We start from the raw sequence: 24,861 nt of genomic DNA on the forward strand, positions 1-24,861 counted from the left end.
CAACAGAGCTAAGAAGGATTTGAGGCCAGATTTGAACTAAGGAAGATGAGTCTTCCTGATTCCACACCCAGCACCCTATTCTCTGTGCTACTTAATATGGTGTTAGAATCTTTTAAAAATAATATGATTCTATTATATTCCTTTTTTTTATTCAAACTTTCTTTCTCTTAGTCTCTATAGCCTAACCATAATTTTATCTCTTTGTGTTCATATCTCTTCCTAGCATAGAGCTTAATAATGCATTATAAAAAATAATCAGTGAACAACAAAAGACCAGGAACTGATAAATGGAGAGAAGGGAGAAAATAAGCAAGACAAGACATCTTTCATGTCCTCTAAGGGTTTACAATCTAGTAGGAGAGAAAAGAAATGTACATATATAAACAGCATACAAATTTCAGTAGAATAATCACTCACATTCCTGAGTGATTATATATATATATGTATATATATATATGTACAAATATATACACAAAGTGCTTTATTCATAACAACTTTGTGAAAGGTGGAGAACAAATATTATTAGGCAGTGAGGTGATACAGAGCCCTGGGCCCGGAATCAGGAATATCTGATTCTAAGCCAGTCTCTAACACTGACTAGCTATGTGACCCTGGGGAAATCATTTATCTTCCTCAGTTTCTTCATCTGTAAAATGGGAATAATATTAGCACTACATTCTCAGGGTAGTTTGAGGATCAAACGAGAAAATATTTGTAAAAATTGTTTACAGAGTGCATGACACACAGTAAGTACTTCATAAATGTTTGTTGACTTCCATTTTACAAATGAAGAAATTGAGACTTAGATGAAATGACTCAATGGAGTGGTAAAGTGGTAAAAGACAAAGACAGGATTCTAGTTCAGGTTGATGGACCATCTATCCAAGTGTAGGGCGCTTTAGACTATACAATAGCCCCCTGTCTTTCATATTATAAGTGAAGTACAGGGGTTTATGAGATTGGAGAAGGTCAATGTCTTTCCCAACTTTTTTGGATGATCTCTTCCACTTTAATCATCTTTAATCATCACCTTCAATGAGATGGCTCTCAAATCCCCTGTAGTCCTTTCTATTTCTCTGCTTGGTTCTATTAGTATGTTTGGTAGAATCTTATCAAATACACACCCCTCCATGGGCAAAATAAATAAGACCAATTCAAATATAGAAAGCAAAAACTCATAGAGTATGCCAGTTTAAGTTATCAGGGAAATCTCCTTAATACTGATTTTTATCCAACTTGATACTGTTATTTTTCTGAAAAATAGAAGAAGGAAAGAACTTATATAAAAGAAAAAGTATTAAAAAATAACAACCCTCATCATATTTTCTTGCTTTGGGCTCCATGACTTCCTCACTCAATATTTTATGCTTCCAGAACAACATTAACTTTATGCAAATCTTTATCTTAGTTCGTTGCTGATGATGGCTGACCCAAGTTTTCAAGGCAAAGGTAAGATCATTTCATATAAAAACTACTAAATGAGCAGATAATCATAAAAAACAAATATGTATGATAGAGCCCTGTGACTGGGCTTTGTTCTCTGTCTTTATTCACTTTGCTTTATGATCTTGGAATCTTTTACAGTTCTCATTAGGATAGTGACATACAGTTTAGAATTCATAACAACCCTACAAGGAAAATAGTTGAAGGATTAATCCCTCTCCCCTGTTACAGAAAAGGAAACAGAGCCTCAGAATACTCATGATTGTACAACTATTAAATGATATAATCAGAATAGAAATTTAGGTCTTCTGATTTAAAGTCTAGCACCTCTCTTTGCACCACTATGATTTGGGATTCTTAGTCATCCTCCAGCTCATTCCATAGCAGCATTAGGACAAGAATTGGAGACTTCAGGGGCTCTGAGTTGGTTGTAAAGTAGTTATAGTTTGTGGCTAGCCTCTCCTTGTGCCCCTTTCTCTCATTCTGGTAGATCATTCCTTCCCTCAAAGCACGCAGTGCCTTCATATTGCCTATTATAGCACATCTTTCATGGTGGTTCTTTCTGGTGATTTGACAAAGAAACTTCTAAATTATCAAAGGATTTGCTAACAGAGCACAAAATTTGACAGCTAATGCTGTCCCAAAAAGGCACCAAGAGTGATCCTGGAAACTGACTATGCCTCCTTTAAAGATCATCATTAAAAGTGTCCCTCACTTATGGGATGCTCTTCCTCCTTCTAGTGTAATGTTGGCAGAAAGGGGAAAGGACAGAAGATGCTAACTTTTTAAGATCACACAGTTTTTAGACTTTCTATACACATTAACCTAAATGTTAGTATTCCCAACATGAGCATCCAATGATTAATAACTAGACAAGCTATTAGAAGAACTAAAATTTTAAAGTTTTGACATTTCTATATAAATAAAACCAGGAGAGAAAAAGAAGTTTTTAACTAAATGGGAAGGATGGTTAGCAAACTATTTGTGAGAGGCAAAGAATATAGTGGAGTTGATTTTAGCATGTATCCAAAGACATGAAGAAACATCATGTCATGGCCCATTTCATTATTGTATTTTGTAATATTTATGAGAAGCATTTGCAAAAAATCAAAGGCCACTGTGAAAATAATTAGAGCTTGTACATCAACCTTGATTGCAAAAGATAAAATAGATAATTCACCAAAAATGCTATAAGACTTTCCATACTAAATCAACATGTAGTTGAATATGTTATGATCTTCTATGCAAAATTGAGCATACGGAAGGACTATGAAAAATATACTGGAAAACATGATTAAGAGGAAGAACAATGAGAAACAAATGAATGTGAATAAGAGAACAGTTTATACTTATGAGTCATAAACACTTTTCAATCAGAGTTAGGAATTATATAAAATAAGGAAAACCAAATGATAACACAAAAGAAAATTATTGTATTTACTAGATAAGAAATTATTGAATGGTGATGTGGTTTCCACATTTCCATCTCAATTATCTACTTATAGTCAGACTATTATTCCTAGAGGAGAACTACTGAGCAGAGAAAAAATAAACCAGTAGACAAAAATTAGAAATATTTATAATCTTAAGGTAATTTTCTGTGAGAAATTTACTGATAGAGTAGAAAGAAGAGAAAATTTCAATAGCCTTCATTTTCATCTCCCAAATATTCTTATTATATTATTCCATATGGAATTGGTCTTCTACAGCCAATAGTTATATGTAATGATTCTTGAAATATGACTTTGTTACAATTCATAGTTATGTTTAGTTTCTGATAATTTGAGATTAAAAACCTTAAGCATTCCAAAAAGTGAAAACCAGCTTTGAAAGATGCCAGGCAAAACATTAGGGGAGTGGCAACATGGTGTATTGAAAAGTACATTGGTTCTGGAATCATAAAACCCAATTCAATCACTTATTTTCCAAATTGATTGAAATTGGGCCAGTCACTTCTCCCCTTTGGGCTTCAACATCCTCCTCAATGAGAGTAATAGACCAGATGACCTTGGAGAGACCTTCCCACTTTAACATCCTCTATTCTAAGATTTCTTCCAGGTCAAATGATTTTATGATTTCTATGATTCTACTACATATTATTTTACCTTTTCAAGTTGTTTTACAAATTATTAACTAGAAATTTAATTATTAATAACTGATTAATTAATTATGAATTGAATTTAGAAACATTTCTCAATAGCATCCTTTATAAATAATGTGTAGTCTATTGCTTTTTAAAAAGACCCTTACCGTCTATCTTAGAACTAATACTAAATATTGGGTCCAAGGCAGAAGAGTGATAAGTGCAAAGCAAATGGGGTTAAGAGACTTGCCCAGGATCACACAACTACGAAATATCTGAGATTAGATTTGAACACAGGATTTCATGTCTCTAGGCCTGACTATCCTATTATTGCTTTTCTAAATGAGGATTGATTTTTTGATTTGGAAAATCATGACCAATTTCAAATTTATCTTTAAAGGGCACAAAGTGAGCATGTCCTCACCCTCACTCCAGAGAGCCTCACAACCAGCACATAGTAGCCTTCTTGATGATAAGCCTTTGCCTACCAGTTTGCTTCAGAAGAAGCCATGTCATGGCAAATCCAGCAAAAAGGTAATAAGTCTCCCCAATCATTGTAGAGTCTTTCCAGGGAAAGTCAGCACCAATTAGACCTTTTCTGGAGCAAGAACTCTGGAGTTCTGTAACCAGCTAGAGGTTTCCTCCCTTCCATCTTTTCCTCTTCTGGCTTCAATGTTCAAGCTCTATCCCTCACCAGCCAGGTAATCTTGAGCATATCACTTAAAAAAAAGTTTAGTTGTTTTGTCAATTAACAAGTAGTTATTTTCTCTCCATCCCAACCATATCTCTCCAAAAGAAAAGAAAAATAAAATCCTTCTAGCAAGTATGCATAGTCAAAACAAAACAAATTCCCACCTTTACCAAATCCTAAACATGTTTCATTTTGCATAAATAGTCCATCACCTCTTTGTAAGGAGGTGAGTAACATTCTAGAATCATAGCTGGTTGTTGCATTGATCAGTTCCTTGATGAGCACATCACTTCTTTATAATACAATGGAAAAGCACTAGATTTGGAATTAGGAGACCCAAGTTCCAATATTGACATTGTGAGTTATTGCCATGTGACACTGGCAAGTCATTTCCCTCCCCAGTCCTTGTGTGTGACCTTGGCCAAGTCATTTGACCCCAATTACCTCCCCTTATTCTTCTCCTGCCTTGGAACCGATACTTGATATGATTTTAAGACAGAACATATAAGTCAAGAAAAGAGAAACAAAATGAAATGAAAAGGTTTCCCTAAGTGTTATCTATTTTGAATAACATGTTTAAACCTCACTTATATATAACCTACAAAATAGAAATGTTGATCCCCACCTGACCTTTACCTTGGGTACCTTGTAAGGAAAGCATTTTGTAAAGGGTTCTTACATACGAGCAATTAAACTCCTAAATTTTCAGCCTTGCAAAGAATATTTGCATGTATTCGCTTTTTCATTTTAATTTTCAATTAACAAGCATTTATTTCCCTCCTTCATTAGAAAGGAAAACCCTTTTACACATACTTTGCATATATTCTCGAGCAATAACAGTTGACATTTATAGAGTACATTATTTAAAGAGTACTTATTACATACAAAATCACAGTAAACTGGGGAGTTTTGTATCACTTAAAATATTCATCCCATTTTTATATATCAGGAAACCAAAGCCCACACTGGGGAAGCAATTTGCCATTGCTCACACAGGGAAAAATGGCAGACCCAAGGCTTAGACCCAGATGTTCTGATCTGAAATCAGCATTCTTTCCACTACACGTAATAATCATTCTCTTCTCAGATAGTTTCGACATGGGATTTTTCTGATTTTCTATTTTACATTCTCAGATGCCATTCTTCACTTGTTCTATCTTCCTGTTAACTTTTCTTCTTTTCAAAATCTTTTCAGTGAAGTATTTCCTTATTCTCTCATCTTTAAACAAGATTAATGGGAAATTGAAGTTTACCCCTCAATTATTGACTTCTGTATTTTATCATAAAATTTGGAGATGATCTGGTTTATCTTTCTAGTTTGAAGGAAGAGGAAACAAGTACAGAGATATTAAGTGATCTGCCCACATTTGAGCAGGTAACAATTAACGTATCTGGAATTTGAACCTGGAATTAGCCAAGATTGATCTTCAGAAGAAATTAATTCATGGATTAACAATTCTGTTCAATTCAGGAAATAACTACGATATACCTAGAAAGATGCTAATTCCTGAGGATACAAAAACAAAAATGAAATTCTTTGCCTTCAACCAGCTTACATTCTATTGGAGGAAAACCTTACACAGAGACATAAAATTTAAAGAATCATATATAGTCGTCAGTACGAAAGGACACCACATAGCAGAATGGATAGAGACCTGTGAGGAGGAAAGCATGATTTTAAGTCTCTCCATTGATACATACTGTCTGTGTGACCACTGAGATATTGTCATTTATTTTCTCAGTGCTTTTTGCAATTCTCTCAGGCTATAAAATTCTCTAAGACAAAGTGCTTAAATATATTTGTAAAGGTTGTTTGCTCCTCTGGGAGTTCCCTAAACCAATGAAATTACAAATCCAATTATTATCTCTTAATTTCATGGAAGTAGATGGGAGTAAGTGGAAGAATAACAATAATAACTTATTTTAAGATTTAAAAAGTGTTTTTCCTTATAATACCCCCCATTATGTAAATGGTTTCTTATTCTTCTTCTTTTGTAAGTGATTTGTTATTATTATCCTTTTGCATATTAGGAAACTGGATCTCTGAAACGACCAGTGAATTATTAAAAGACACGTAACTAGTTAAGGACTCCTATTTTAAAGTTAATAAGAGACTACAATTGGAGTCTGAGGACCTACCTGGGTTCAAATTGTGCCTCACTTAGTGCTTTTAACAATTTATTTCATTTGAAACAGGAGGATATTGGGCTAAATGAACTTTAAAGTCCGAAGTCTATATTTTAAGATTCAGTGATAGGAACTGATGTCTGCTTAGTTCCATCTCATGTTCCATTTTATAAAAAACTCAACAGAGTATAGACCAAGAGTTCTCATTGGTCTTTCTCCTCCTTGTTGTCTAAAATAATTTCAGTGATACTTTCATGACTTTGGATTTGTGTGAGCACATATGTATGTATGCTTACTTTTGTTCTAGAATCTCAGGAACAATAAATATTCACATTCTTTCTTCTGTTATTGTCAAAGATGAATAATCCACATCAACTACAATTATTAGATTATAAACTACAACTGTCATATTACAAATCACACTGCCTTCTGCCCCTTAACTATATACATTTCTTCAATTAAAACCATAGAATGTCATGTATTACATATATTCCATGTACCTTAGAACATTGAATTGTCATTTCAAATTGCTTTGACATTGAATGCAGAATGTTACTGTGGGGAAAGACCTTGTAATACAATGTTAGGATCCTTTAAGATCATCTACTATACTGGTGTCAAAACTCAAGTATTAAAGGGGGCTACTAACCTATAAAAGAATCATGCAGGCCACATATTGGCTTAGAAAACCACTTTAACATTATCTGTATTCTAGTGGGGCAGCCAGGTGGTACAATGGATGGAGTGCTAGGTCTGGAGTCAGAAAGATTCATCATCTTCAGTTCAAATCTAGTGTCAGATACATAATAGCTGTGTGACCCTGTATAAGTCACTCAACCCTGTTACTTCAATTTTCTCATCTATAAAATGAACTATCGAAGGAAAATAGAAAACCCCAAATTGGGTCAAGAAGGATGGGTCTTGATTGAACAATAAATATTCTACTGCATTTTTATTTTTGACAAATGTTTCCCAATTACATTTTAATTTGATTCAATTGTGTTTCACAAGTCTGATAACTACACTCTCTAATTTAATATCTGATATATTTATTCAGAGAGAGTCTCCAGACTACACACACTAATAAACAATATAATTAACAAATTAGCCATTTTTAACTTTCATTGGTATTACTGTTTGTTTTCTCTATCACTTCTTTAAGTCTAGAAATCTATGAAACAATCAGTCCCCAATTTGTAGTTGTTTTTGTTTTTTTATTTCTAAGGTTTAAATACTCACATTGAAAATTTAATAAATGCCTATAAAAACTGGCTTCAGCACATCCTACCCTTCTACATGTGTATCCTTCTACACTCCCTTTATGACTTTAGCCCTCAATTCTGTATGTACTCATCAAGCATGAGCATGTTGATTAAACATGCAAAAAGACTTTCCTGGACAGTCCCTATTTCAAAAGAGAAACATTAAGTGACCAAATAATTGATAATCCTAAAATAATTTTAAAAAGAGGTAATATTGAAAATCAAGTGTGAGGGAATTGACATTTTTAAAAATAAATTTTAAAAGCTCTTTTAAAAAAGCAAAATCAACAACCCATTAGGCAATTTGATTGAAGAGTTAAGTAACCACAATTTAAAATGAGAAAGAATTCACAATTAATAGAAAGCAAAGAAAATTTTAAGAAACTACTATAACCTATTATGTACCAATAAAACTCAAATGAAATGTAATAAATATTTACAAAAATATAAAATGCACACATTAATAGGAGCTAAACCATCTTGCCACAGAACGAGAATATGAGCCTAAACTCCTGGGAAGAGAGGGGAAGAATTTTTAAGATAGGAAGATTAATAAGTGAAATATATTTTAAAATTACCACTGCCATTGATGAAGTATTTAAAAATTTATAAAGCATGTGCATATGGATAAGGATATAGATATATAATTTGTTGTTTAAATGAGATTACAATATATAGTCTCATTTAAACAAAAAATAATCCCTTAGCTGAATAAATATCTGTCAAGAGCCCCTTTTATGACATGAATATAGTCCTGATAACCAAACCAGAGAAGGATACAATAATGAAAGAATTATAGGTCAATATTAATGAGACAGACAGACAAACAGAGGCAGACAAAGACAGAGAGACAGAGGGAGCAGGAGAGAGGGAGAGACAGAGACAGAGACAGAGACAGAGACAGACATAGGAATCAGGCTTAGTCTGGAAGACCTTGGTTTAAGTTCCATCTCTGATATATATTGGCAGTATGGGCCTGGGAAAATAACAACTTCTCAATGTTCAAGCAATTCTCTAAGACTATAAATTACCTATAAGGACAATTTCTCAATGGAGGTTTCCTGTACCAGTGAAAATCACATATCCTATTCCTTCCAAAAAGTAACTAAATGAAATAGTGGCATGTAGAGTATAGCAATGTATCCAAAAATTAGTCATAGTGTTTACCTTTATTTTTTGCCAGAAATGCAAGAATAGTTCAATGTTAAGAAAAATTAGTGTAAAGAACCAGATTAATAACAAAATGAAACATTATGATTATATGAATAATCTAAAAATATTTTATAAAACATAGAACAATTTATGTTTTTAATATATATGAGAATGACTAGTCATGAAAGGATTTTTAAAAAATATATTCAAAAGTAACTAAGAGAAAGTATTATTTGTAATACCACAAAAAACTGGAAGTATTGCTAATTATATCAAATTCTTACCATTATTATTCAACATAATTGTTAGTTCATATTACTGTTACCACTCTTACCTTTATTATTTGACCTAATATTAGAAATGCTAACCACAGAAATAAGACCAGAGATATAAATTCAAAGAATAATATTCACATATATTCACACATATATTTGCAGACAATATGTTTCTGATATCCCACTCCCTTCAACAATCTGACTATCTTGCTCTCTTCTCCAGCTGTGATTTCTCCTATTAAATGATTCACTTTTTACCTACTTTGATCCTTAGCTTGTCATTATCCCATCTCCTTTCCCTGTGTTCCGTACTTCTTTTATTGTACATACTGTAGTCCTATAAAAAAATCTTCCTCTGACTAATTGTGTAACCTTGGGTAAGTCACTTAAGGGTAAGGGTATTTTGGATCTCAGTTTCCCCATCTGTAAAAATATCTAAATGAAGGGCAGCTAGGTAGCACTAGACCTGGAATCAGGAGAACCGGGGTTCAAATCTGACCTCAGATACTTTCTAGCTGTCTGACTCTGGGCAAGTCATTAAAACCCGATTGCCTAGCTCTTGCCACTCTTCTATCTTAAAATTGATACTAAGACAGAAGGCAAGGGTTTTTTAAAAAAAGATCAAAATTATTTCTAAGATTTCTTTCCCATTCCAACAAGAAATAATTCTGTCTAAATTTCTCTTTAGTATGTTCTTAATCTAATTCAGTTTATCCTATAAATATTTAATTCACCACTCTGTTCAGATTACTGTGCTTAGCATTAAGGGAATATATCGCCTAAACTCAAGAAGTTTAGCATCTGATAGAGGGAATCAATCCAGAAAACTATAATACAAAGAGAGCTCCAAACCAAAGGACCATATGGAATCTGACAGAGAAGGATACTATTCACCAAAAGAATCAAGGAAGTATTCACTGAGGAGGTAGAATTTTAATTACTTTTTAAATCATGAGTAAGACATGAACAAATGAAGAGGAGATAAAGGATAATTCCCCCTGAGAAAATTACTTTAGTATTCAATGAAAATTCTTGATAATCTTTGTACAAGGTCTTGAATCCTAGAAATACAAGATAAATAGAGTATCGTCCAAACCCTCAAGTAGCTCAAACTCTAGTAGGGGAGATAAGATATAGACAACTCAAAATCAAAATGTAATGAGTATCATAAGAGGTAATATAAATGAAGTTTGTAGATTTTCTTTTTTTTTTTTTGAGGAGGGGAAGGGTCAAGGTGGGGAGAGATCACCACCAATCTGATGAGTTCAAGGCAGGACACATAGAACAATGGAGAAAATATAAGATGCTGATTGAGGATGTGCTCAGAAGTTGACAAAATCATGAAGTGAGGTCAGACAGCAATGTTAGATGGAAACCCACTGAGTAACAGGAGGTAGTCTGAAGACGTTATGTCAAGGAGGGGCAAATCCCAAGAAAATGAGGGAGTATAAAAAGGAGGAGCATTAAGGGAAGGAACTGGTGCTGAAGTCATCTTTCTTATCTAAATGACTTCACTTTCTTCTCCATCTACTTGACTAGCTTTACTCTAACCAAACTATCTTCCATACTTGTCTCCTCTATATAACTTGACTCATCCTACTACCTCTGAACTTTCTTTCAAAGGATAGCATTGCACCTATAAAGACCATCTTTTCTACTTACTCTTTACTATGCCATTGCTTCTGATCTGAGATCCCAACTCACTTCTGTAACAAACATAGAGACATGTATCTCTTTTGATAATCACAAAAATCTTGAAGGTCAGTAATAAAAGAATTATCTGCTTTTGAAAGACAAAAGACTAAAACTAAAAGGGCTCAAATGATTTAGGTTAGATCACAAAGTTAGTAAGCACAAGAGCTTAAACCAAGGTCTTCTGCCTCCAAATTCAGTTTTGGGTTCACTACGCCATGATGCTTTTTGATATCTTTGAATTCTAATAGTAACAAGGACATTCTCTGTTCTTTACTTTTTTCTGGCCCAAATAAGTCAACACCACCATTTGTTTTTGTAAAGCATGTATGAAGTTTTTGTGTATTTTCGCAAGCATGACCTAATGGAGGGAGGGATTCCTGGACTTGGAGGCAGAAGAGTTCAAGGCTAGACTCCACCACTTTATAATTACTTCACCTTTCTGAATATGTTTCCATCATCTATAAACAGGCACATATACTTGTTTCCTTATCCTTTTAGTCTTTCAGTGAGGGTAAAATGACATAATATATTTGGTAAACTCTGTAAACCATAAAGGATAATAAATCTTCGAGTTATTGTAGTTGCCAAGATATTAGGTTGGCATTTCCCCTTAGAGAGATGAGGTTCATAAACTTCACTAATCTGCCAAAGAAGACCATGAGATGAAGAAGTTTAAGAATTCCTAGCCTAAGAGAAAAAGGAAACAGGATTTTATTGGAAAGCCAAGGCTCAAACAAGAAGAAAGACAGTGGTTGCCCTGGGAGTAGACAAGGTAGACTTCCAGAAGAAGGAGATACTTGAGCTTGAGCTGAAGGAAGGGCACTGATATTCACATGTCCTCAGACCTTAAAGTTATTCGTTATTCCTTCTTAAACTTCAGGCTTTCAAGAAGTATGACTGGTATATTGGAGAATTTAGCCGACAGGAAGTGGAAAAAGCTTTGATGAAGGAAAACACTGTAAGTATGGCTTCCACTTCAGATGCTGTACTGACTCCAGGACCATCTAGGTTTCTGATGTTGATGGTAATGACCAGAACAGTTAATCAGCAAGCATTTAGTAAGCCCTTCTCCTGATATTTTTTTCCAATTTTCCATATAACTATAGATGTAGGGGTAGAGGAGAGGAAGAGTTAGAAGTAGATGTAGATATAGAGATAGAGATGCACTGAGAAAGTGATAGATAGATAGATAGATAGATAGATAGATAGATAGATAGATAGATAGATGATATATACAGCTATCCCTTCCACATCGAGAAGATTACTGGCACAGTGATCTCATGATCTGTAAAATCCAAGTAAAATTTTTTGGCAGCACCCCCCAAATCTGGAGAGTCTGTGTAAGATTGTTTGACACTCCTTTCATATCAGAGAAGAAGTCTGATTTATTCTTTTTCTTTAATGGAGTGTTTACATTAAAAAAATAAAAGCTATGTTTATAGTATTAAAAGATACTATATGTTGATATTATATACTATATACATATATATGTATGCAATTCTGAGTTTCCAGTCTTTTTCTATGTCATCTGTTGGCTTTTGTGTGTCATCTACAGCTTCCACAAAATTCCCCCATAATTCCCATTTAATTTTATACACGAGATACATCAAAACCTGAGATACATCAGAAACATGCCAAGAAATTTGTGATGTGGAAGGCATACCTCTATCTTGTTTCTACATAGATATAAATGTAAATGTCTCTAGATACTTGCAAAATATATACAGGGAAGATGAAAAATAATCTGAGAAAGGAAGGCTAAAGCAATTGGAGAGAAGGATATTTAATCAATTAACAAGAATTTAAGTGTTTAGCATGTTCCATGATATGTTGGCAATGTGAATACAAAAAACAAAGAAAGCAGCAGTCTTTTCATAAGGAATCTACACTCTAACGGAGAGGAGAACAATATAGGTATGTGTATATATATATATGTATTTATGAATAAATATCTATATATTTTATGTATGTTTATCTATTCACATATGTATATATACATAAATATATATACACATCACATAACTACTGGTGTGTATAGTGTGTGTGTATATATATATATACATATATATATACATACATATACACTGAAACATATAGTATAAATAGTTTGGGTAGAAAGGCACCAGCAGTTGGAGGAATTAGTAAAGGCTTAATGTAGAAAGTGGTACTGGAGCTATGTCTTATTAAAGGAAGAGAGGGTCTCTATGAAGCAACGGTTTAAAAAAAAAAAGGGTACATTCTAGGTATGGTCCATAAAAAGGCACAACGCCTAAATGGAGTGTCCAAAGTGAAGTGAACAAAGAAAGCCAGTTTGACTGGATCTCAGGGTATAAGAAGAGTAGTAATGTTCAACGGAGCTGAAAAAGATAAATAGATGCCAGCTTTTGCAGAGTTCTACAAGCTAAATTTTTTATTTTATTGTCCCAGAGGAAATCAGAAGACACTGAAGTTAAGTAGGGGAGTCATAGAATTAGATTTCACTTAAGGAAAATTACTTTAGCTTCAGTGCATAGTATGAGCTGGAGTGGTAAGAGACTTGAAGCAAGGAAATCATTTGGAGGGTATGTAGTGATCTAGTAGAGATGTGATAGGTGGCTAGTTATATAAGGGGAGAAAATGGGTTATATGAGAGAGGCTGGGAAGGTAAAAATGTCAAGCTTTTATTTTATTTGTGTCAGTCATCAAGCACTCCTTGCCCCACTTTGAACTCCTCCCATTTACTGGAAAGAAGTAGAAAAAAAAGAAATATGGAATCTCTGAATCACATAGGCATAATCAAGCAAAATAAGTCCTCATATTGGTAATGTCTCAAAATGTTTCTTATTCTTCATATTAGCCCATCATCATTCTGTCATAAGGAGGGCAATGCTTTTTCTTGATCTCTCCTCTGAAATTATGATTACCACTTAGTTGACTTAAATTCTTAAGTCTTTTGAAATTATTCTTTTTAAATAATATTTATCTTAAACTATATTATCTTACACTGTAAAGAAATTATCCTTTGGGTGTTGCTCATTTTACTTTCTATCATTTCATACAAATTTTTCCCATCTCTTTGAAGCTGTATTTTTCTTAATTTCTTAGAGTATGAGAATGACAAGATTTGGCAAATAATTGGATATGGAAGGTGAAGGAAAATGAAAAATTACCAAGTAAGGCACAAGTAATGAAATAAATTGCCCTTTGGGATAAAAAAGAGAAAAAAACCTCAAAAGAGTTAAAACCATCACCAACAAAATCACAACAGAGCAATCATTGGGAGATTTCTTTTTTAAATTACACAAGGATATAAAGGCAAAAGAAGACAGTAAATGGAAGAACTGATCTTAGAGAAACAGGTCTGACTCATCATGGGCTGAACCTCACAATACCCATCAATGAATCAATATTTTCTGTAGAACTAAACTGCAGAATGGAAAAGCAGATAAAAGGGAACGGGGAAGAAAGAACATGTGATATGCCCTAATTAAGATAATGAAAAAGAATTTCTGTAGTTTTTCAGGAAGAAGACACCCTGCAGAAGGATAAATGAGAATTGAAGGATTGAAAGAGAGGTGAAGAGGAATAGAAGAGAATCTTAATTCAGTAGTAGGAAGGAAGAGGTCCCATTGAAGAATGCTTCATTGAGGGAAAAGACTATTCTATGAAATGAAAGATGGGCACTTTAAATTAGTTATAATCTGCAGAAATTTACTACTTAGAGAGACCATTGCTTCTAAGAGAGTTGTGTGCCTCCATGGACAGAATCTTGTACCAAGAGAAGATGAATCAGAGCTCCTAGAGGCAGTCATCACCAAAAAGAGAGGAAGGACATAGATGCAGAGAGGAGATATAATGGCCAATCCTCTCCTCTCCTCTCCTCTCCTCTCCTCTCCTCTCCTCTCCTCTCCTCTCCTCTCCTCTCCTCTCCTCTCCTCTCCTCTCCTCTCCTCTCCTCTCCTCTCCTCTCCTCTCCTCTCCTCTCCTCTCCTCTCCTCTCCTCTCCTCTCCTCTCCTCTCCTCTCCTCTCCTCTCCTCTCCTCTCCTCTCCTCTCCTCTCCTCTCCTCTCCTCTCCTCTCCTCTCCTCTCCTCTCCTCTCCTCTCCTCTCCTCTCCTCTCCTCTCCTCTCCTCTCCTCTCCTCTCCTCTCCTCTCCTCTCCTCTCCTCTCCTCTCCTCTCCTCTCCTCTCCTCTCCTCTCCTCTCCTCTCCTCTCCTCTCCTCTCCTCTCCTCTCCTCTCCTCTCCTCTCCTCTCCTCTCCTCTCCTCTCCTCTCCTCTCCTCTCCTCTCCTCTCCTCTCCTCTCCTCTCCTCTCCTCTCCTCTCCTCTCCTCTCCTCTCCTCTCCTCTCCTCTCCTCTCCTCTCCTCTCCTCTCCTCTCCTCTCCTCTCCTCTCCTCTCCTCTCCTCTCCTCTCCTCTCCTCTCCTCTCCTCTCCTCTCCTCTCCTCTCCTCTCCTCTCCTCTCCTCTCCTCTCCTCTCCTCTCCTCTCCTCTCCTCTCCTCTCCTCTCCTCTCCTCTCCTCTCCTCTCCTCTCCTCTCCTCTCCTCTCCTCTCCTCTCCTCTCCTCTCCTCTCCTCTCCTCTCCTCTCCTCTCCTCTCCTCTCCTCTCCTCTCCTCTCCTCTCCTCTCCTCTCCTCTCCTCTCCTCTCCTCTCCTCTCCTCTCCTCTCCTCTCCTCTCCTCTCCTCTCCTCTCCTCTCCTCTCCTCTCCTCTCCTCTCCTCTCCTCTCCTCTCCTCTCCTCTCCTCTCCTCTCCTCTCCTCTCCTCTCCTCTCCTCTCCTCTCCTCTCCTCTCCTCTCCTCTCCTCTCCTCTCCTCTCCTCTCCTCTCCTCTCCTCTCCTCTCCTCTCCTCTCCTCTCCTCTCCTCTCCTCTCCTCTCCTCTCCTCTCCTCTCCTCTCCTCTCCTCTCCTCTCCTCTCCTCTCCTCTCCTCTCCTCTCCTCTCCTCTCCTCTCCTCTCCTCTCCTCTCCTCTCCTCTCCTCTCCTCTCCTCTCCTCTCCTCTCCTCTCCTCTCCTCTCCTCTCCTCTCCTCTCCTCTCCTCTCCTCTCCTCTCCTCTCCTCTCCTCTCCTCTCCTCTCCTCTCCTCTCCTCTCCTCTCCTCTCCTCTCCTCTCCTCTCCTCTCCTCTCCTCTCCTCTCCTCTCCTCTCCTCTCCTCTCCTCTCCTCTCCTCTCCTCTCCTCTCCTCTCCTCTCCTCTCCTCTCCTCTCCTCTCCTCTCCTCTCCTCTCCTCTCCTCTCCTCTCCTCTCCTCTCCTCTCCTCTCCTCTCCTCTCCTCTCCTCTCCTCTCCTCTCCTCTCCTCTCCTCTCCTCTCCTCTCCTCTCCTCTCCTCTCCTCTCCTCTCCTCTCCTCTCCTCTCCTCTCCTCTCCTCTCCTCTCCTCTCCTCTCCTCTCCTCTCCTCTCCTCTCCTCTCCTCTCCTCTCCTCTAATGGCCAATTGGGAGAAGTATCACATAGAGTCCTAGAGGAAATATTCTTACCTTTCAACAATATTTCTATACTCTCTATCTCCTGCAGGAATTGGCATTTCTAAGAGTAAGACACACCAAAAAATAAAGGTGGGGAGGGAAAAAAGGACATAAATATCTGTAAGGCAATGACATAGAAACTTTAGAAGAAGGAACTCAAAAATAGGTATCTAGAAGTTTTAATTCCATTAGTAATACAGAGACTAAAAGGGGAATAAATGATCTAGACCATGAATCAAAGAATAAAAATCTAGAATAGATAAGGGGAAGAAAAATATTAAAGAAATACAATTTAGTAAAAAAAAAGCCAAAGAAAATGAAATAAAATCTAACAAACAAAACAAGATGAAGGATAGAAGAGGAAGCAATATTTTATTATACTTCAGTACTTAACTGAAAGGGGGAAAAGGAAGGGAAATTATATAACTTTTTTGAAAAGAAAAAAGTGGGAAAAAAGGATTGAACAAAATTCCAAAACTAGAGAAAGGTGACAAAGGCAGTGGAAGCAAAGAAGAGAACTGAGTATAATGAACAGAAAAACTAATACTGTCTTTTCAGAGAAAAAAGAATGAAAAACAAAATGCAAATTCAGAAAAATAACATTAAAGGCAAGTTAATGAAATTATAAGCTTAATTCTCATTACTAAAAATTTAAATAGATTTTTAAAAACAAATGAAATAGTGAAAAAATTAGATGAAAAATCAAACCCTACAATCTTTTTCTTACAATAAACATATATAAGAAACAAAGACATACACAAAAATAAAAAGGAGTGTTTAGAACATAATTTATTATGGATCAGATGAATCCAAAAAAGCAAGAGTTGTAATCAAGCTATCAAACAAAGCAAAAAGAAAACAAAAAACACAACAAACTTCACAATATATAAAAAAGAAATAAACAAGTAAACTACACTATGTTGAAAGGAACCTTAGACAACAAACCAGCATCATTTCATTTACTCTAAATGCCTTGACTTCTAAATTCACAAAGAAAAAATTCACTAATTTACAAGAAGACATAAAGAATAGTACAATGGTGACTGGAGATTTTAATGTCTCTCAATTTTAGATAAATTTCTAGGTAAATCTAACAAATTTATTTAATCTAACAAAGAAAAACAAAAGGATAATTTTACAAAAAATTGCTGGAGAAACTGGAACTCAAAGAATTATGATATCTTATAAATGGAATTATTAAAGAATATTTTTCTATTTTCTAAGTCCCACATGGAACTTTTACAAAAACTGGCCATGCATTAGGGGACAGACCTATTACAAACAAATGTAAAAAAAAGCAAAAATAGTAAGTGCTTCCTTTACGGACCATAACACAATAAAAATGGAAATCATTTCAGAGAGTATACACACATACACACAAAGAACACGCGTGCAACGCACACACACAAATAGATAGATAGATCCAAATAGACTCAATGATAAAATTCCAAATAACTAATGAATCACAGAGGGGAAATATGGGAGGGACACAGGATTGCAAAATGTCAAAAAAATGATTATTTTAGATGTATAAACATGTGATCTGGAAATTTTTCTAACAACCAATGGGTATAACTCATAAAACAATTAATAATCATGTGAAAGAAAATTATAATGTTAAAACATATCCAAATTTCTGTGATTAAGCTATAGCAGTGATAAAGGTGGGACCTATATCCCTGAAACATATATTAATGAAATTGAAATGGAGAGTATTGTTGACTAAATATACATTTAAATATTTTTTAAACTTACAAATTAATAAATCTTCAAAAAGCACCAAAATTTTTTAAAATACAGTAGATATAAACTGTGAGCCAAAAAACCCCTACAGAAATGATCAATCCAAAAGCTGGTTCTTTTAAAACAGTGGTTCCCAAACTTTTTTGGCCTACCGCCCCTTTCCAGAAAAAAAAAATATTACTTAGTCCCCTGGAAATTATTATTTTTTTAATTTTAACAGCAATTAATAGGAAAAATAAATGCACCTGTGGCCATCACCACTTCCCTGGATGGCTGCAGCACCCACCAGGGGGCGGTAGCACCCAAATTGGGAATCACTGTTTTAAAAGACTAACAAAATTGATAAGCCTTTAGTATATCTCATCTCAAAGAAGAGGGCAAAAAACCAAATCAATCATATAGCAAAGGAACAAGTCAAAATCATGACAAAATGAAAAGAGATGAAAAGAATAAACAGAACATGTCATGCAGTTATATGCTAACAAAGTAGAACACAAAGGAAATAAAGAAATGCCTTCAAACATATAAAGTACTCACACTACCAAAAGACCAAAGAGATATCTTAAATAATCTAGTCTCAGAAAAAGAAATATAGCTAACAGTAAAAGAACTACCCAAGATACTGATGGAGTCATAAGAGAATACTAAAAAATATTTAAAGAAAAATTAGCATTAATACTAAATAATTCTCAAAAACTGAGAAAGAAAATATTCTACTAGATTCTTTTTATGAAATAATATAATCCTAATACCTAAGCCAAAGAAGAACAGAGTACAGAAGAGAAATGATAGACCAACATCAATAATGAATATTGATATAATAATTCTAACCAAGATCCTGTCAATAAGAATGGCCAAGTTGGATTCAGACCATTGAAGCCAGGATAATTCAGCATTAGGAAGGCAATTGACATAATTAATTAAATTATATTTAAAAGAGGAACATTCAAAACCACATGAGAATATCACTAAAGATAAAATATACTACTTGAACTGTTACTTAGCCTGGTATCTCCAGGCCCCTCCAACGTACAACCATTTTTTTTATTCTAGCCTTATTTCATATTACTTCCCTTTGCATTCTCTATAAAAACTGCTAGCTTTCCTCCTGAACTTTTCTGCCATCTCTGACCTCTGTCCAATGGCACATGGTACAGGGCATCTCTCATTCATAGAATATATACTTCTTCCTCATCTCTGCCTATTAAAATCCTTCTCTTCCTTCACAAAACCTGATAGCCCATCAAAATATTCTTTGCCTCCTCAAATTTCCTCAAAAATTCTTTGTCTGGGTCTTTCCTTTTGCCCTAAAATATCCTGCCTCTTTTTTTTTTTAACTTATTGGCCCATGCATTTTATCTACCCATTACCTACTCAATAGACTTCAAACTTCTTGAAGTTATAAAGAAGTTGAGTTTTTTAAAATATTTGTGTCTTTAGTGCCCACAACAGAGACTTGCATGTATTTCAGTGGGTTGATGACCACATTAATGAGGGTCTAGGGGTACAGCAGAGACATACACTGGTTCTGAAAAAGACCTGCGTTCAAATCTTGCTCCTGATACTCACTGCTTGTATTAACCTTGAGCGAGTTGCTTAACCTCTATGTGTCTCCATTTCCTCATCTCTAAAATAAAGGGGATCAAACTAAATGGCCACTGAGATCCCTTTCAGATATAGATGTATGTTTGTATGCATGTATACACATATATGTATGTGTATGTATACTATGAGGTCAGCCTCGCCATCCCCAAAGATTACCTTGAAAAAGTTTAATCAATATTTGTTTCAGACAGAAAAATGCATATTAAATCAGTCTAACAAAGGAACAAAATTGACCAATTATGGTCTTTTAATTTCGGTGAAAATCATAATTCAGTACTGCAAAGACTAGATTAAAGTCCCATATATAACTAGGGTGAGAAAGCAGGGGCTTTTCTGGAATTATTTAATAATTAATAATATTAACAATAATAATTATGACGATGATGATAACTCAGATTTGTATAAAAGGAAGGAGAATAAGCATTTGAAAAATGCTTCCTGTCTGCCAGGCATTGTGCCAAAAGCTTTGTAAATATTATTTCATATGTGCTTAGATGTTCGACAGGTTTCATTGGGAAAAAACTGTGTGAAGAGTCTCGATGGAGTCAGAAAACATGTTTCATTATTAGTGGTTATAAAATTTGGAGGGCACAAAAACTTTTAACATATGCCCCACCTTTAGGCACTAGAGAAATTAATTCCCCCTCCCGCTCAACTGAATTTAACTTAATTACTTTTGTTATTATTTTCACATCACGACTTCTGAAGTTGTTTTTTAATGATTCACTAGGTTTCTTGCTGCTTGCCCTGGCCCCAGTCTGTGAGGCTTATTCTGGGGAAAGTCACAATCTTTTTCCTGCAGAGTAATTGCTGGCAGACCCATAAATGGAAGGAATACGTATGTAATAAGGATAACTTTATCTTGTTGTATTCAGTAAGCCTTTTTTCTTGTAGTTGTAGGAGAGAGCAGAGGTCCTATTCTTTTGACAACAGGAAGTAAAATGTATAAACAAGAAAAGGGAAAGTAACTCTGTCTAGGTTATTGATTTCTGCTGGTGATATTTTAAATAGCTCCTGATTATAACATAACTGAGGAGTAAAAGGTCATAAAAATAAGGAAGCTGCTTTGATGAGCAGTGAGCTAGGTGTATGTGTTTTTTCTGATAAACTGTTTTATTTGGAAAACTAAGTCCATCTTTGTATATGTCTTATTTCCAAAACATCTTATTAAAAAAAGAAAACTATGAGATAAAATGATGGTCCCAGGAATACTACTACACATGATACCTTCACTTTTTTTTCTGGACTTTTTCTAGATTTCTCTCTGTCTTTTTAACTGCCTTCAGAAGTAGCAATGTGGTATGGTTGACTAGAGACCTGAGTTCAAATCCAGCTGCAGATACTCACTAGCTATGTGACTCTGGGCAAGTCACTTAACTTCTATTTGCCTCTTTTTTCTCAACTGTGAAATGAGGATATGAATAGTACCTACCTCCTAGGGTTATTGTGAAGATCAAATGAGATAATATTTGTAAAGTGCTTAATGTAGTATCTGACACATATTAGGTGCTTAATAAATGTTTTTTTTTCCTTCTGCCCTTTTAATCAATAAAGGCTCATTTAATACAACTGTGGTCATTTGTTATGTGAATACTGTACAAATCCACTCTAATAGGGAAAAATAAACAATTGAAGAATCCACCCTTGAAAGGAAATGGGCATAAATCTAGTCTTGCCCTCTCTAGAGAAAACAAAATAGTCTTTTGTCTTGATGTTGACACTATTAAATATTGGGGGATATGTGTACTGGGGTCAGGGATGGTTTTAATAATAATTGTTTAAATTTAATTTAAAATTAATGGTTTTAATTAATAGTTTATGATTGAAATGTGTATAATTTTGAACCATTTACAAATCACATTTAAACCTCACATCAGCCCTGGGTGGTCAGTACTATGGGCCCTTTATCATCATTTTAAAGAGGACGTTGTGGTTCAGAAGGATTTGCCCAAGTTAAAAGACCTAGTAACACTGGAACATGGCTGTTTTGACTCCAACTCAAGCTCTTTTTCAGCTTTTCCATGCTATTTTTCAGCATACTCCCACTGATATTCTGTTGTGCTGCTCAGCTTTCTGTTAGACAAATATCAGTGGTTGTCATCATCATCATCATCATGTTACATGTTCTCCATTAAAACAAAACACTGGTATAGAAGGAAATAGTGAAAGAAGAAAGGGCAGGACAAATAGAGAGAATCAAAATGTCTGGGAATACACGGTTGATAATTATAACTCTGATTGTGAATGGGATGAACTCACCCATAAAACGGAAGCAAATAGCAGAGTGGATTAGAAACCAAAATCCTACCTATGTTGTCTACAAGAAACATACACGAGACAGGCAGACATACATAGAGTAAAAAATGAAAGGATGGAGCAAAATCTATTGGGCTTCAACTGAGAAAAAGAAGGCAGGAGATGCAATCATGATTTCTGACATAGTCACAATAAAAATAGATCTGGTTAAAAGAGATAGGGAAGGTAATTACATCCTGATAAAAGGCAGTATAAACAATGAAGAAATATCAGTACTCAACATGTATGCACCAAACAGTATAGCATCCAAATTCCTAAAGGAGAAGCTAGTGGAGCTCAAGGACAAAATAGATAGCAAAACTATACTAGTGGGGGACCTCAACCTTCCCCTATCAGATCCAGATAAATCAAACCAAAAAATAAATAAGAAAGAGATAAGAGAGGTGAATGAAATTCTAGAAAAATAAGAGTTAATAGATATACGGAGAAAAATAAATAGGGATATACCTCCTCAGATCCATCTTCCAAACCCACTGCCAGCCTAATCTTCCTTATGTGGAGATCAGTCATGTGATATCTCTACTCAAAACTCTTTAGTGGTTCCCTGCTGCCTATAATGAAAGGTTAACACTCCTTTAACTGGTATTGAAGACCTTACCCAATCTGATGATAGCCAACCTTTTGGGGTTTATCTCAGATTCTGCCTCTCCCTTCCACGTACACCTTTTCAAGCCTCATTTTCCTCATCTATAAAATATAGATAATAATGCTTGCAACTCTCATAATGTTATAAGAAATATTCTTTGTAAGTTTTTAAGGCATGAAATAAAATGTTCTCATGTTGATCATATGAGTTTTAGATAGTTTCTAATTGAGAAATGCAAGTTTCTTGAGTCCTTTAAAAAATAAATCCAGATTTTTAAGTGTTAAGAATCTGTCACCACTAAAGAACTGACATTGCCATTCCTTTACTTAAGGATGGGACCTTCCTGGTTCGAGACGGCTCCAAGAAATCTATGGCTGAACCCTATGTTTTGGTGGTGTTTCATAGGAACAAAGTGTATAATGTTAAGATCCGTTTCCTGGAGGGGAGTCAGCAGTTTGCCCTTGGAACAGGACTCAGAGGAGATGATGTGAGTGAAATAACATCTGCCTATCTGATCCCTTTTACCCTTCTCTATTTTCAACTGATGGAGTATGATAGCTCTCCCTAAGTGTACAATTTATTGTCATGATGAGCTTTATGGCTTAAATGTCTCCACTGTGATGTTCAAAACACTGAGCAAACAATTATCACTTACAAGTCTAAACCTTATTTCTGAAACATTTTAATTAGAGGGCAATGATATCTTTTAAAGGGGGCTAAGTGATTCTCCTGTAGAAATGAAACTATGGAGAACATTTTCTTATCAGCCAAAGAATTTCAACTTACTACACCTTTGGAGATAGTTGGAAGGTTTTAGCATTTCTAAGCCACAAAATGAAAGAAGTCAGCTACTAAACACCAATTAAGCACTTAACTATATGCCAGGCATTGTGCTAAAAACTGAAGATACAAAGCAAGGCAAAACCATAGTCCCTTCCCTCAAGGAATTCCCTGTTCTAATGGGGGAAATAATATGTGAACAACTATTTGCATATAAGATACATACATCATCAATGAAAGGTCATCTCTTTTTTAAATAATTATTTTTATCTTTATTACATGAAAAAATAATTTTTAACATTTTTTTAAGTTTTGAAGTCCAAATTCTCTCCCTTCTTCTTACCCTCCCTCCCAGCCCTCCCCCTCCTTTAGATGATAAGCAATCTGATATAGGTTTTACATGTGTAGTCATGTAAAATATTTTTCCATACTATTCATCTTATGGAAGAGATATCAAATTTTAAAAAGAAAAAAAAGAAAGAAAATGAAATACATGTTTCAGTCCACATTCAGATTCTATCAGTTCTATCTCGAAGGGAGATGACATTTTTCAAATGTCTCTGCAATAGTCTTGGGTCACTGCATTGCTAAGAATAACTAGATTATTCTTATATATATAAGAATAACAAAAAATATTGCTGTCACTGTGTACAATAGTCTTCTGGTTCTGCTCACTTCATTTTGCATCAGTTTGTGTCTTTCCAGATTTTTCCAAAATTATACTGCTTGTCATTTCTTATCAGCATTCCATCTCTATCATATAACATAACTTATTCAGTCATCTCCCAATTGATGAACAACTTCTCAATTTCCAATTCTTTTCAACCACAGAACGAGCTGCAATATTTTTTTTTGCAAAAATAGGTCCTTTTTCCTTTTTATTTTAATCTCTTTGGGATAATAATATTCCTGGATCAAAGGGTATATACAGTTTTAGAGTCTTTTATGCATAGTTCCAAATTGCTCTCTAGAATGGTTGAATCAGATCGCAGCTCCACTAATAGTGTACTAGTGTCCCAATTTTCCCATCAACATTTATCATTTTCTTTTTCTGTCATATTAGCCAATTTTAAAGGTATCAGGTAGTAACTCAGAGTTGTTTTAATTTGCATTTCTTTCATCAAGAGTGATTTAGAGCATTTTTTCATATGACTATAGATGACTAATTTCATCTGAAAACTGCCTATTCATATACTTTGGCCATTTATCAACTGGAGAATGACTTTTACTTTTTATAAATTTGACTTAGTTCTCTATATATTTGAAAGATAATGGGAAGTAATCTCAAAGTAAAGCTGATTGGAAGTAAGCTTCCTTGAAACAAAGACAAAGAGAGGGAAAGAACCTTAAAACATAGTAGAATATGGAATGTTAGAAGTATTAGATACCTTGGAACAAAAAACAGAAAGGTTGAGCTGGAAAGGATTTGAGAATATAGAACATAAAAAGCAAGAACTGGAAGAAATCTCGGAATACTGAATGTTCAAGCTAGAAAGGACCTTCAAAATTATCCAGTCAGGACAGCTAGCTAATACAGTAGATAGAGTGCCAGGCCTAGAATCAGGAGGACCTGGGTTTCCCCATTCTTTAATCAACATTTTTTTATAATCCCAATAAGTCTATCTCATTATGTCTATCTCAAAGAATAGGCTTAT

At 35.1% G+C, this 24,861-nt stretch overlaps 1 protein-coding gene across 1 annotated transcript in view; it reads left to right on the forward strand.

Annotated features, from left to right (window-relative positions):
* CLNK (cytokine dependent hematopoietic cell linker) overlaps positions 1-24,861 on the forward strand; it is a 193,637-nt gene that overhangs the window by 157,256 nt on the left and 11,520 nt on the right. Inside the window, exons 9-12 of the mRNA XM_044681759.1 lie at positions 1,409-1,449; positions 3,927-4,060; positions 11,609-11,686; positions 22,758-22,913. Coding sequence (XP_044537694.1) covers positions 1,409-1,449; positions 3,927-4,060; positions 11,609-11,686; positions 22,758-22,913 — 409 coding nt within the window. The remainder of the gene's footprint in view (positions 1-1,408; positions 1,450-3,926; positions 4,061-11,608; positions 11,687-22,757; positions 22,914-24,861) is intronic.

Source organism: Gracilinanus agilis, chromosome 6 (assembly GCF_016433145.1).
Source record: "Gracilinanus agilis isolate LMUSP501 chromosome 6, AgileGrace, whole genome shotgun sequence".
NCBI classification, from domain to species: Eukaryota; Metazoa; Chordata; class Mammalia; order Didelphimorphia; family Didelphidae; genus Gracilinanus; species Gracilinanus agilis.